This window comes from Hirundo rustica, chromosome 17 (genome assembly GCF_015227805.2).
Source record: "Hirundo rustica isolate bHirRus1 chromosome 17, bHirRus1.pri.v3, whole genome shotgun sequence".
Taxonomy (NCBI): Eukaryota; Metazoa; Chordata; class Aves; order Passeriformes; family Hirundinidae; genus Hirundo; species Hirundo rustica.
Window position 1 is genome coordinate 9,804,847 of NC_053466.1, and position 10,940 is coordinate 9,815,786.

General features: G+C 65.6%; 2 protein-coding genes across 4 annotated transcripts; both read right to left on the minus strand.

Moving 5' to 3' along the window:
* Positions 1–415: 415 nt before the first annotated feature.
* SDSL (serine dehydratase like) lies at positions 416–3,692 on the minus strand. Of its 3 annotated transcripts, XM_040081022.2 has the most exons (9): positions 3,584–3,692; positions 2,735–2,780; positions 2,277–2,462; positions 2,134–2,173; positions 1,905–2,044; positions 1,584–1,672; positions 1,252–1,479; positions 1,046–1,170; positions 416–927 (listed from the first exon to the last, which is right to left on the minus strand). In XM_040081022.2, the coding sequence occupies exons 3-9, from the start codon at positions 2,442–2,444 to the stop codon at positions 734–736; spliced, it is 984 nt and encodes a 327-aa protein (XP_039936956.1). In that variant the 5' UTR covers positions 2,445–2,462; positions 2,735–2,780; positions 3,584–3,692; the 3' UTR covers positions 416–733. The 3 variants fall into 3 exon arrangements, with proteins under 3 accessions (XP_039936956.1, XP_039936958.1, XP_039936957.1); XM_040081024.2 differs by lacking the exon at positions 2,735–2,780 and having other exon boundaries at positions 3,584–3,596; XM_040081023.2 differs by lacking the exon at positions 3,584–3,692 and having other exon boundaries at positions 2,735–2,798.
* A 1,533-nt stretch (positions 3,693–5,225) lies between these two features.
* On the minus strand, positions 5,226–9,094 carry PLBD2 (phospholipase B domain containing 2). Its single transcript, XM_040081297.2, has 12 exons — positions 8,879–9,094; positions 8,649–8,742; positions 8,405–8,563; positions 7,911–8,011; positions 7,295–7,509; positions 7,132–7,226; positions 6,900–7,060; positions 6,703–6,798; positions 6,348–6,419; positions 6,112–6,264; positions 5,853–6,015; positions 5,226–5,747 (listed from the first exon to the last, which is right to left on the minus strand). The coding sequence occupies exons 1-12, from the start codon at positions 9,091–9,093 to the stop codon at positions 5,580–5,582; spliced, it is 1,692 nt and encodes a 563-aa protein (XP_039937231.1). The 5' UTR covers position 9,094; the 3' UTR covers positions 5,226–5,579.
* Between the last annotated feature and the right edge of the window lie 1,846 nt (positions 9,095–10,940).

Below are 10,940 nucleotides of genomic sequence, written 5' to 3' on the forward strand. Positions count from 1 at the left end.
GCCGGAATGGGAGGAAGGAGAGGGGAGAAACGTTGGGAGGATCCAAAAAAACAAACCCCAGGAGGCGCCACAGCAAAGGGCTAAAAGCAAGCGCAGCATTGCAGAGTGGAAATGAGGGAGCGCAGGAAAGCCCGGGGGAAAGGAAGAACGGGAAAAAGAGTGGGATGGGGGGAAAAGGGATCTTAGGGGGTCTAGGATGGGGTATATATCCCCTCCACATGTCAGAGCAGCCCGGAGCCCGCAGGCGTTAACCCCGGCCGGGGATCCCCTCGGATAAATCACCGTAACGACAGCGTTGTTCTCGTCTGGCCACAGCCAGCGTGGCAGGGACGGGAGAAGATTGTATTAATTAATAATCATTACAATAATAATGCATAAAGACAGTAGCAAAGTAATTAGTCAGAGACGGAGCATTTGCTAATTGTGGTGCGGAGCTGCAGCCCGAACGGCCTGGGGAGGAGCAGGGGGAGGGAGCAGGGGGGCGGAGGGTTGTAGGGAGGATGCCCGGCACGTCCCAGGGGAAAAGTGGGATGTGCGGAGCCCAGGCCTCAGCCCAGGCACCACCCTGGCTCCATCTTCCCCCGTGCCTCAGTTTCCCCATCCCTGCGTGGGCGCTGTGTGCTGGAGAAGGCTGCGGGTCCCGCTTCACCAGGCTTTATTTCGGTTATTTCGGAAGGAAAGCGAGCAGAGCGCTCCAGCCGGGCTCTGTCACACCCCCTGCCCGGGCCGGGTGTCACTCCAGCCCCAGCTGGCTCTTCAGGGCCCGCAGCTGGGCCGTGTGGATGTTGCTGCCGCCGCACACCACCAGCGCCACGGAGCCCAGCGGGGTCGGCAGCCGCCCCTCCCGCTGCAGCCGCTGCAGCCGCCCCGAGTAGAGCACGGCCAGGGGGGCCCCGCACGCCGGCTCCACCAGCATCCGCTCGTCATCTGCGGGGACCGGGGCGGGGGGACATCGCGGCCATCCTCACAGTGTGCGAGGACATCCTCCAGCACCCCGAGCCCCGCCGCCCCCGAGGTCCGGAGCGTCCCCGGCACCCCCGCTCACCCAGGAACTGCTCCACAGCCCGCACCGCCTCGGCGTCCTCCACCACCTGCGAGATGACCCGGCACTCCCGGGCACACTCCAGCGCCCGCGCCGACACCGTCTTGGCTCCCAGGCACGTGGCCACGCTGCGACGGGAGGAGAGGAGGCGGTGGAGGCGAGGACGCCTCGGTGAGCCCCGCCAGCCCGCTGCACGCGTGGCCGCTCACCTGGTGATGTCGGGCAGGGTGACGAGCCGGCCGGCTTGGAGCGACTCGTGGAAGCTGTGAGCCCCCTGGGTCTCGGCCGCCACGATGGGGACATCCTGCCAGCCCACCTGGTGCAGGCCGGCCACGACACCGGCCAGCAGCCCCCCGCCACCCACCGCCACCACGATGGCTCCTGGTTTGGCCTCCAGAGAGTCCTTCAGCTCCCGGACCAGGCTGGAGTGACCCTCCCTGCGGGGTGAGGGGCGGCAGGATGCAGCCTGGGGGCTCCCCGGGCAGGCCCGGATCCCGGGGATGGGGACCGGGGGCAGGAGCCGAGTCCTGGCAGCACTCACCACACCAAGGGGTGATCGAAGGGGTGGATGCTGACCCAGCCCTCTGTCTTGGCCAGCTCCTGGGCTCTACTGTTGGCATCATCCCACACCTGGGGGGGACAACGGGCGGCTCAGCAGGGCTCCGCAGAGCCCTCACAACCCCGGGATGGGTCCCCTGTCACCGCAGGGCTGGGGGACACCAGAACGGGTGAGGGTTCCCAGGGTGACCCTGCTGGGGTGCAGGAGGGGGACATTTTGGGATGGGGTTTACCAAGCACCAACGAGCAGGGGAGGTCAGGCTCGGCCCCCTCTGGACCCCCCAAACCCCGCTTTTGGGGGTACCTTGCCATAGACCTCGACGGTGGCCCCCAGTTCCTGCAGTTTGCGCACGGGGGTGGGGCCGCTGCTGCTGGGGACCACCACGGTGATGGGCAGCCCCAGCTCCCGGGCCGCGTATGCCGCTGCCAGCCCCGCGTTTCCTCCTGTGCAAAGCGGGCATCAGGCACGGCTCGACCCCCCCGTGCGTCCCCACATTCCTCAGGAGCATCCCCCCAGGTCGGGATGGAGGTACCTGAGGAGCAGACGAAGTGCTGGCAGCCCTTCCTGGCAGCCTGAAAGGCAGGAGAGAAAGAGGGGAGGGAACGGCTGTGTGCCCCTGCTGTGCCCCCCACCAGGGCAGGAGCAGCCCCCCGCACACGCCATGCCCACACTCACATCCTGGCACCGGTGCCCGATGCCCCGGATCTTGAAGGATCCCGAGGGCTGGACGTTCTCCAGCTTCATGAAGACCTTGGCGCCCACGGCCTTGGAGAGGGGCAGGCTCTCCAGGACGGGCGAAACGACGTGGAAGGGCTTCTGGCCCCCGACAGGCTGGGCTGCCATGGCCTGACAACGGGTGCTCTGGCAGGGAGGGGCGGTGGAGTCACCAGCTGCTCCCCACGGCTCCCCCCCGCAGCCCCGCTGCCCACTGCGGGCTGGGCGCGCAGCACAGGAGGCTCTGGGGAGGCACGGCGCTGTCCCCAGTGTCCCCTCCCATCCCTAGCATGAGGCAGCACGGATGGGCTCTCCCTGGAAGATCCCAGGACGGGCTGTGCCGCCTCCATCCTCGCGGTCCCCACAGCCCCGGCGTCCCCAGGCGCGCACCCTGGCCCGTAACCCGCGGCTGGCATTACCTGGTGTCCCGCGGGACCGCGCTGGTGTCCTCAGCCACCGCCGAGCCTGCGGGACACGACGGGGGAGAGGCGGCGTCCGAGGGGCCGTGCCGGTGTCCGCGGGCCCCCGTGCTCGGTCACGCCGCAGGGCAAGGGCCGGGGCTCAGACCTTGCCCCGGAGCCGCTGTTTGCTCAGCCCGGGCCGGTTTTACAGCCGCGGGGCTGGAGCGGGGCCGAAGGCGGCCGGCCATGACCGGGCACGCTGCCGGGTGACACGAAGGGGACAAACACGTGTGGCCCCGCCAGCCAGATCCCGGCGGCTTTCACATGCCCGGGAGACGGGATGTGGGCTCCCAGGAGATGGGGGAAGAGGAGAGGCAGCTCACTAATTATTTCGGTGGCCCTCAAGGGTTTGCAGTGGATATTATCGGGTCTGGCCAGAAACACGCACCAGCAGATTTTAGGGTTTTGCCCCCGAACCCCTGGTGTAACCAGGGCAGCCTGCACACCCCAACCCCTCAGCCAAGGCACCCCTCACTGCCCCCAAATGAGCCGTCACACCCCTCTGCTCACCCTGCCAAGCCCCTGCCCCATGGCAGCCATCCCTTGAGTCCTCTCCAAGATTCCCATCCCCGGGGGGCTCAGCCCCTCCAGCTCTGGGGGCCCCTGGCACGAGCCCCCCCAGCTCCAGCTGGCCCTAGCGGGCACCCCATGAGCAAAGATCACCCCTCAGAGAGGGGCTGTCCCAAGCGACCCAGCCAGACCCAAGGTCCGGCAGCCCCCGGGCAGGGCAGGCAGAGCCCACTCCCTTCCTCTGGGAGTGCTCCTTGTCACCCAGCCCTGGTGACAGCCCCAGGGTTAAAGTCCTACCTCTGCTCTGAGGGGCCGGTTCTGTCCGCAGCAGGCGAGGAGGAGGAAGGTGGGATCTGGAGGAAGGCCCAGCCCTGGCTGGCAGCCCCGCAGCCGCAGAAGGTTCCTCTGTTGCTCTGGCCAAGCTGACGCAGCCTGCAGGCAGAGGGCACAAGGAGTCCCGAGGAGGGGACACTGCACTGGACCAACACACACCAAACAGGGCGCACTGGGAACCCCACACCGTGCCCCGTTCTGCCCCGGTGCCAGGCAGACAGCAGTGAAACCAGGACACAGGATTTCGGTCCCCTGGCCCAAACTGCGCTGCCAAACCCCCCCCAGAGCAGCACTACTGGCAGGCAGCGAGCAGGGGGAGAGCTCTGGAGCAGCCCCGCTCCTGATCTCTGGTGCCAACAGAACATCCCTGATTCCCACACCGTCCTTGGGCTCCGGAGTGACCGGCACAGAGCACTGCACCTCTGCACAGAGCCACGCTGCTTTTGGGACATGGGGGCCTGGAGAGGAAGGCAGTGAGGAGGATTTCATGAATGGGGGCATCGGGGTGGGGGACACAGCTCCAGTCCCTCTGGGGCCCTTTGGAGTGACCCTCGTCCCCACCTCACAGTAGGCAGAGACTGCAGCCACTTCCATGAGGGTGGGACAGTAGCAGGAGCTGGGAAAGCCTCCCCCAGCTCACAGGGATGAGGCTGGAGGTCCCCTTGGGGAGGACACTGCATTTCAGCTCAGCCCTGGGGTGCTTCAGGGCCCCTTTCCACCCCCTACCCACCCCCCTGCCCCTCTTCTGCTCCACTTTGGCTCCATCTCTCTGTGAGGAAGGCATGCCAGGCCGTCACCTGGTCACTTCCCTTGGCCAGAGTCCCTGGCTGACACTGTGGCAGCAGCTGGGATGGTATTTAACAACTTTTTGTTTGTTTTTTCCACTTTTGAAGAAACAAAAAAAAAAGGGAATCGGCAACACTGCGGCATTTCCAGCGTGTCCCGTTCCTCCCTGCTGCTCCCTCACCCAGTGATGGTGATCTGGGGAAACTGAGGCACGGGGACCCCAAAAGCAGCCCCCCGTTCCACAGTAGCTCATATACCATGGGGACACGAGGGGACACAGGCTCTGCCGTCCTCAACTTACCTGCAGTGCGTCCCAGCACGGTGGGGTAAGGACACCCCACCTTCCCCAGGGCATCCATCCTGGTTTTTGGGGTGCCAAGAGCCCAGACCCACTCCCTTGCACCTCCCACAGCCGCCAGGGGCCCCTAGCCCCGGTGGGAACCTGGCGCCTTCAAAGCGCTGCCGAGCCGCAGCTCATTAATCCCCCAGTAATGACCTCGTTATTCCTAACGAGGCAGAGCGGATCAAGGGAGCTGCCTAAGAGGATTTTGCACGGCGGGTTTTGGGGACGGGGGGCACACAGGTGCCAGAGGGAAGGAAGACAAAAGGCAGGAGGATGGTCTCCCACTCCTGGGGGGTGAGCAGTGGGGCTCCCCCGTTCCAGCAGCACAGAACCCATCACAGCCTGCACCCCAAAAGCCCCGGCCCCACTGGCCACACCCTCCCACCAGCAGAGGAGATGGCCCTGTTAATGGAGAGGGGGCAAGACCCCTGCGTGAGCCCAACCCTAACAGAAGCCACCAGAGAACCTGAGCAGAGAGCAAAGCACAGCCACCAGCACAGAGCACTTTATTTGCCACAGCCAAACCAGCTCACTGCCCTCCTGTCTGCCCCGAGGGCGAGCCCCAGCCTCCCAGGGTGCCCCTTTCGTGGGAAGAGCCCCCCCAAACCAGGCAGCAGCACCCAGGGAAAGGGACTGGAGAGCCCCATGGCAGGGAGGGGACACCCAGGCTCAGCCCCTTGTGCGGCACAGCCAGGACCCTGAGAGGCAGAAAGAACAGGGAGAGCCGGGGGTGTTACAGAGCTGAGACCCCCAAACACAACTGCCCCCACAGAGGGACCCCCCACAGGACAGACGCCCACGGACGGACGGACGGACGGGACCAGCGCCTGCTCAGTCCCAGTGGACCTTGACTGGGGGGAAGGTCCAGAGGTCGGGGTGGCCCATGTGGAGCAGAGAGCTGCAGGGGGACGCGCTCCAGCGGAAGGGGGGAACGTCGTCCCAGGCGGGGCCGCTGACTGCCACCAGCCCGAAGGTGGGGACCATGCCCGCGGAGGTGACCTGCGGACGGGGACACACACCAGGGCAGCGAGTCAGCACCAGGGGTGGGTGCTGGGGGGTGCCCCCCCGCAGAGGAGCCCCCGCAGGGCTGCCTGGCACGCACACCTTCATGTCGATGCCGCCGTGGCAGCGCTGGCGCAGCGCAGGGAAGGGGTAGGTGCCGTTGGAAGGGTTGAGGTCGGAGCGGGCGGAGATGGCGTTCTCGGCGTTCTGGGGGGGGTCACAGCCCCGGCACCGCGACAGGGGGTCCTGCAGGTAGTTGTTGGACCTGCAGAGAGAGCCACGGTGACGACACGGAAAAAGCCCATGGATCAAAACAAATTCCTCAGTGGAGCGTCCGGGTTTGGGGGCCCCCAGCACACACCGCATCAGGCGGATCATGGAGTCCAGGTCGTGGACCAGCGTCTGGTTCCGGCGGAAGATCTGGGCACGCGGGTTCTTGTCATAGGTGAACCAGTCGCCGTATTTCTTCACCAGCTCCAGGTTCCCACTGGCGTTGAAGATCTCCTCGAAGTACCTGGGGAGGGGGAAGCCAGCAAGCTGGCATCAAGGGGGTGCGAGGTAAGCACTGCTGCCCCTCTGCCCAGGGATGGCACTCACGGCACGTTGTAGCTGGCCCAGTAGCCCTGCTGGTACAGCAGCTCTGTCCGATCGGCCACCACCACCAGGCCCCTGTGCTGGGAGGAAGAGCACTGGTCAGAGCAGAGGGGGGAAAAGCCACTGGGGATAGTGGGGGCCATGCTGGGCTGTGGGGAACTGCGGGTTTCCCACCCCAGCCAGAGGTGCTGGGCACCCAACACCTCAGTACCAGCACCCCAGAGCCTTCAGCCACAAACACACCGCACTGCCCTGTGACCACCCATTGGGCTGGGCAGGCACCGCCCTCAGGGCTTTCCCAAACCCACGGGATGGGAGAGGAGACAGCAGGGGCTCAGGGAGGAACGGAGCCACTCACGGGATCTGCTCCAGCACTGTCAGCACGCCCAGCGCCGGGCTCGCTCTGCCCGGCGTGAAGGCGTTGTAGTCCACCACCATCCACTGGTTGTTGTACCTGGCACGGAGAGCAAGGAATGCATCCCTCTGGCAGCCTGGGCACATTCCATCCGATCCCAGGACCGACCCCCAGGCCCCACCACACCCCACCCCACTCACGTGCCGCTGTTGAAGCGTCGGAAGACCGCGGCCCACTCGGGCCCACTGCGGGCCAGCCGGTTGGCCACGATGTTCCTCAGCCACTCCAGGACGCTGCCCCGGGGCTCCAGGTACTTCCACAGGGCCGGGTTGTTGTTCCCAATGGTTGTTTCCAGCGCGACCTGCAGGGCAGGGAGTGATGGGGGAGGGCAGCAGGGCCGGGGGAAGGTCCCTGAGGACCAGACCCACTCACCAACCCGCTGCTGAGGATGTAGAAGTCATCCACGGAGAAGATGGTGCCAGGGTAGGAGGAGAACACCTGGACGCTCCCCGGGATCTGAGTCTTGCCTGGAGGGGGGTGCAGAGGCATCAGAAGGGGGGTGTGAGGCGCAGCCCCCCCAGCCCAGCCCACGCACCGCCGGCCGAGGTGCGGAAGGGCAGCGTGTACTTCTTGATGATGCGCAGCATGGCCTGGTAGGAGCTCCACGTGTCGTGGGCCACCAGCAGGTCCCGGTGGCCCGGCAGCAGCTTCACGAGAGCCGAGCAGGAGCCCGAGCCCAGGACACGCTGCGGGGAGGAGCGGTTCAGGGCAGACTCCAGGTCCTCCAGGTCACCCCCCAACTGCAGCAGCCTGGGGGCAAGCAAGGCAAAGATGTCAGGTGAGGGATGTGCCAGTCCTGGAGCTGAGCTGGCTCGGAGCTGTCTGTCTGTCTGTCCATCTCCACCAAACCCCAGTGCAGGCACTTGTGCTGGGAGCACCCCAGTAGCGTGAGCAGGGAGGAAAGGGGGAGCACAGCAGCGGGGAAACTGAGGCAGGGGCTGTGGGAGGAACCCACCACCCAGCCCATGGGGTGGGGAACGGGACAACCTGCCTTGTCTCTGTCCTGCCCCAGCAGCAGAAGACAAGTGCCCAGACAAGGTGGACAAAGTGGGCTGGGAATAGAACTGGCTGTTCCTAGCCAGGCAGGAATTGTCCCCACAGCTCTCTGAACCCTGGGACAACCATCCCCCACCACCTCTGAAGGAGCTTACAGGAAGCCGAAGGGTGCCAGGGTGATCCTGCCCCTGGGGAAGTCCAGGCGCCCGTTGTAGCTGTCCTCCAGCCCCTTCAGCTGCAGCAGGGCCAGGCGCACCTGGGGACAGGGGACAGAGCTGGCACCCGGCTCCTGTGAGGAGGCGGGCTCAGAGGTTTTGGGGGACAGGCTCCCTCATTGCCCCAGGGGACAGAGCAGATCAGGCGGGTCTCAGTGCCGCTGCAGAGGCACGGGGGGAAGTGTCACTGTCAGCAAGGTCATGACTCAGCACGCAGGGCCGAGGGTGACAAAGCCACATCCCGTGCACCCCAACTGCAGCATGCGAGGCTCTGGCAAGGAGAAAGTCACGAGTCACCCCAGGAAGGAGGATGATCACATCCCTGTCATCCCACCTGGAGCTTGGCCAGGACAGCTGGCTCCCTGTACTGTCCTCTGGATGGAAGGCCCAGGAGGATCCCGGGGTGTTCCTGGATGGGGGTTCCCTTTCCTCACCTGGTGCCAGTACTCGGGGTCCTGCCCTTTCGCCATCTGCTCCTCCATCCAGGCCAGGTTGGTCTCCAGGTAGTTCCGCAGCTTCTGGCAGTATTCGCTCTCGTACTTGAAGGGGCCGCAGTAGCCCACCATGGTGTTCATCCAGTGCATGTACATCAGCTGGGGGACAGGGCCGCGGTGTCACCGGCGGGGGACAGCCCGGGGAGGGACCACGGCGTGCATTTCGGGAGGGGTCCCCCGTTACCTGCTCGGTGACGGCAGCCTCGGCGAGCCCAGCAGCGTAGGCCTGCAGGCTGTCATTGTACGAGGCGTTGGTGGCCACCTCCAGGAAGGCCCAGCTGCGGGGACACGGTCACGGTGGGTCACGGACACGGGTGGGACAAGGCACCTGGCCGACGATGGCTCCCCCGCGGCCATCCTGTCCCCGCTGGGCTCCATGCGGCCCCGTCCCGTCCCGTCCCACCCGGCTCGTACCCGACGTGCGGGATGCGGTCATCGAGGCTGGCCCAGGCGACGGCGGCGGGGTGACGGCCGGGGAGGACGCGCAGGCGCTCGGAGCCGGGCTCCAGCAGCACGGAGACATTGCGGGGCACCGGGGACGGGGCTGCGCCGGCCGGGACGGCGGAGAGGAGCGGGGACAGGAGCGGGGACAGGAGCGAAGCCACCAGCAGCACCCGCGGGGCCGCCATGGCGGGGACACCGAGGGGCGGTGCCAGGGAAGGGGCACGCCCCCGGCGGTGTGTGAAGGGGCGGTGCTGGGGCGCGGTGTAATTGTGACCACGCCCCGCGGTCCATGGCGGCGTTAATGAAGCGGGGTGGGACCGGGGGTGTGTGGCCCCGCCCCCAGCGGCGCAGCGGGGATCAATGGGCTGGGCCCCCTCTGGGGGCGGGGCGTGTTTTGGCCACGCCCCTGAAGCGCTGCTCTGTGAACGCCCCGCACGGGGCGGGGAGTGGGCGGGGCTTCTGCTGTGGGCACGCCCCCGGCCGCTCTGAGGCCGTGGGGCCCCTGAGCCCCCCACAGCAGCCCCTGTCCCCCCATGTCAGCCCACACTCACACCCACGCTCCCACCTGGCCTCTCCCAGCGCCACAGGAGGTGTGAGCAGGTTCCTCCGCCCTGCGCAGCCCTGCCCCTTGTCACGATCCGCTCCTGCAAGCGGGGGTCGTGATGGTTCGGTTACTGATCTCAGAGTGCAAAACACAGCACAGAGGGGATTTCAGCATTAAAACAAACGCACCTTTTATTGATTGACCATAGCAAATGCGATAGAGGGATTAAGAGTGAGAGAAAGAGATAGAGGAAAGGGGAGATATAGCTACCAAACGTGAAGACGGAGTCCTCGTGGTCCGGTCGATGGGTCCGCCTGTCACGTCAGGGAGAGTCTCTCTAAATCTCTGGTTAACTCAGGGGTTTTTATTATAGTCCTCAATCACGGGGGGGAACAGGTAAATCTATTGAAGCCACCAAGGGGGAGCAGGTAGTCCATGTTCTTAGCAGTAAGCGAGAGCCACTGTCCTCTTGGTCCAACGATCATGCCTCCAGGCAAACATCTCGCTTCGGTTAAGTCAGTCCCCACCCCCTGAATTAGGGTTGTAGGGGTCTCATGTCTCAGTCCTTGAGAGGGGCTTCATATAGGGGTCTCAATCTCAGTCCTTGGAAGGGGGTTTTGATCTCTGTCTGTCACAGTGGTTGCAAAGCAGATGAGAGATTTTCTGTGGGGGCTCCCAAAGTTACCCCAGAAAGTTCCCTTGGCCAAGAGGTGGGGAAATTCATAGGCTATTGTCATGAAGCAGGGACCGTGCAGCAGGTGTAATCTTCAGGTACAGAACTGCCATTACACTGCTCAAAGCCCGTGTACCGTGGCGTGGTGATGCAGGAAAATGCACCTGCAGACGACTGGCAAGTATCCACCTCGAGCACACCAAAACTGCAGTGGGGTCCTCGGGGTCCTTATGACGATCGTGAGGCAAATGAGGGGAACTTCAGACAGACTCTTACACCCCTCCTTTGGGGACACGCGTGGAGTCCTCGCGGGTGCAGCCCGGCCCAGGCGTGTCGCTGTGTCCGGGGCAGGGGGAACACACCAGGTGCGGGTGCCTCCCTTGGGCCCCCGACCCGCGGCAGCCCCGGCCTTGTGCCATTCCTTTCACCTCTCCGCGGGGAGAAGGGCGGAATGCAGCTTCGGGGAGAAACTACCCGGGCCAGGAAATGGATCTTCGAATCCCATCAGGATCTTGGGGCTCCGGCCGCGGGGGCCAACCTGCACCCCACAAACAGGGCATGGCGCTTGCACGGGGCACGGCTGAGGCTGGGGTGTCCTGGAGCCGGGACACCGGCCCGGGAAGGGGCACCGGCCCCTCTGCGGGGTGTCGGACCGCCGGCACGGGGTGCCGGGGCTGCCCCATCGCGGGACACCATCCCCGGGCACGCCTGCGCTGAGCTCGCCCGTTCTCAGAGGGTCGCCCCAAAGGGGGGCCGCAGGTGGGCGCAGCACGCAGGGTGGGTGTCCCGGCCTGAGAGGGACGGGACGGAGCAGA

Bases quoted from the DNA above. Each gene is read 5' to 3' on its own strand.
- PLBD2 (XM_040081297.2), bottom strand. From the start codon at position 9,093: ATGGCGGCCCCGCGGGTGCTGCTGGTGGCTTCGCTCCTGTCCCCGCTC. The intron at 7,510-7,910 runs GTAAGCTCCTTC...GCTTGCCCCCAG, and splicing joins CTGGCACCCTTCGGCTTCCT to GCTGCTGCAGTTGGGGGGTG. The intron at 6,420-6,702 runs GTGAGTGGCTCC...CTCCCAGCACAG, and splicing joins ACAGTGCTGGAGCAGATCCC to GGGCCTGGTGGTGGTGGCCG.
- SDSL (XM_040081022.2), bottom strand. From the start codon at position 2,444: ATGGCAGCCCAGCCTGTCGGGGGCCAGAAGCCCTTCCACGTCGTTTCG. The intron at 2,174-2,276 runs GTGAGTGTGGGC...CCTGCCTTTCAG, and splicing joins TCGGGCACCGGTGCCAGGAT to GCTGCCAGGAAGGGCTGCCA. The intron at 2,045-2,133 runs GTACCTCCATCC...CGCTTTGCACAG, and splicing joins GCACTTCGTCTGCTCCTCAG to GAGGAAACGCGGGGCTGGCA.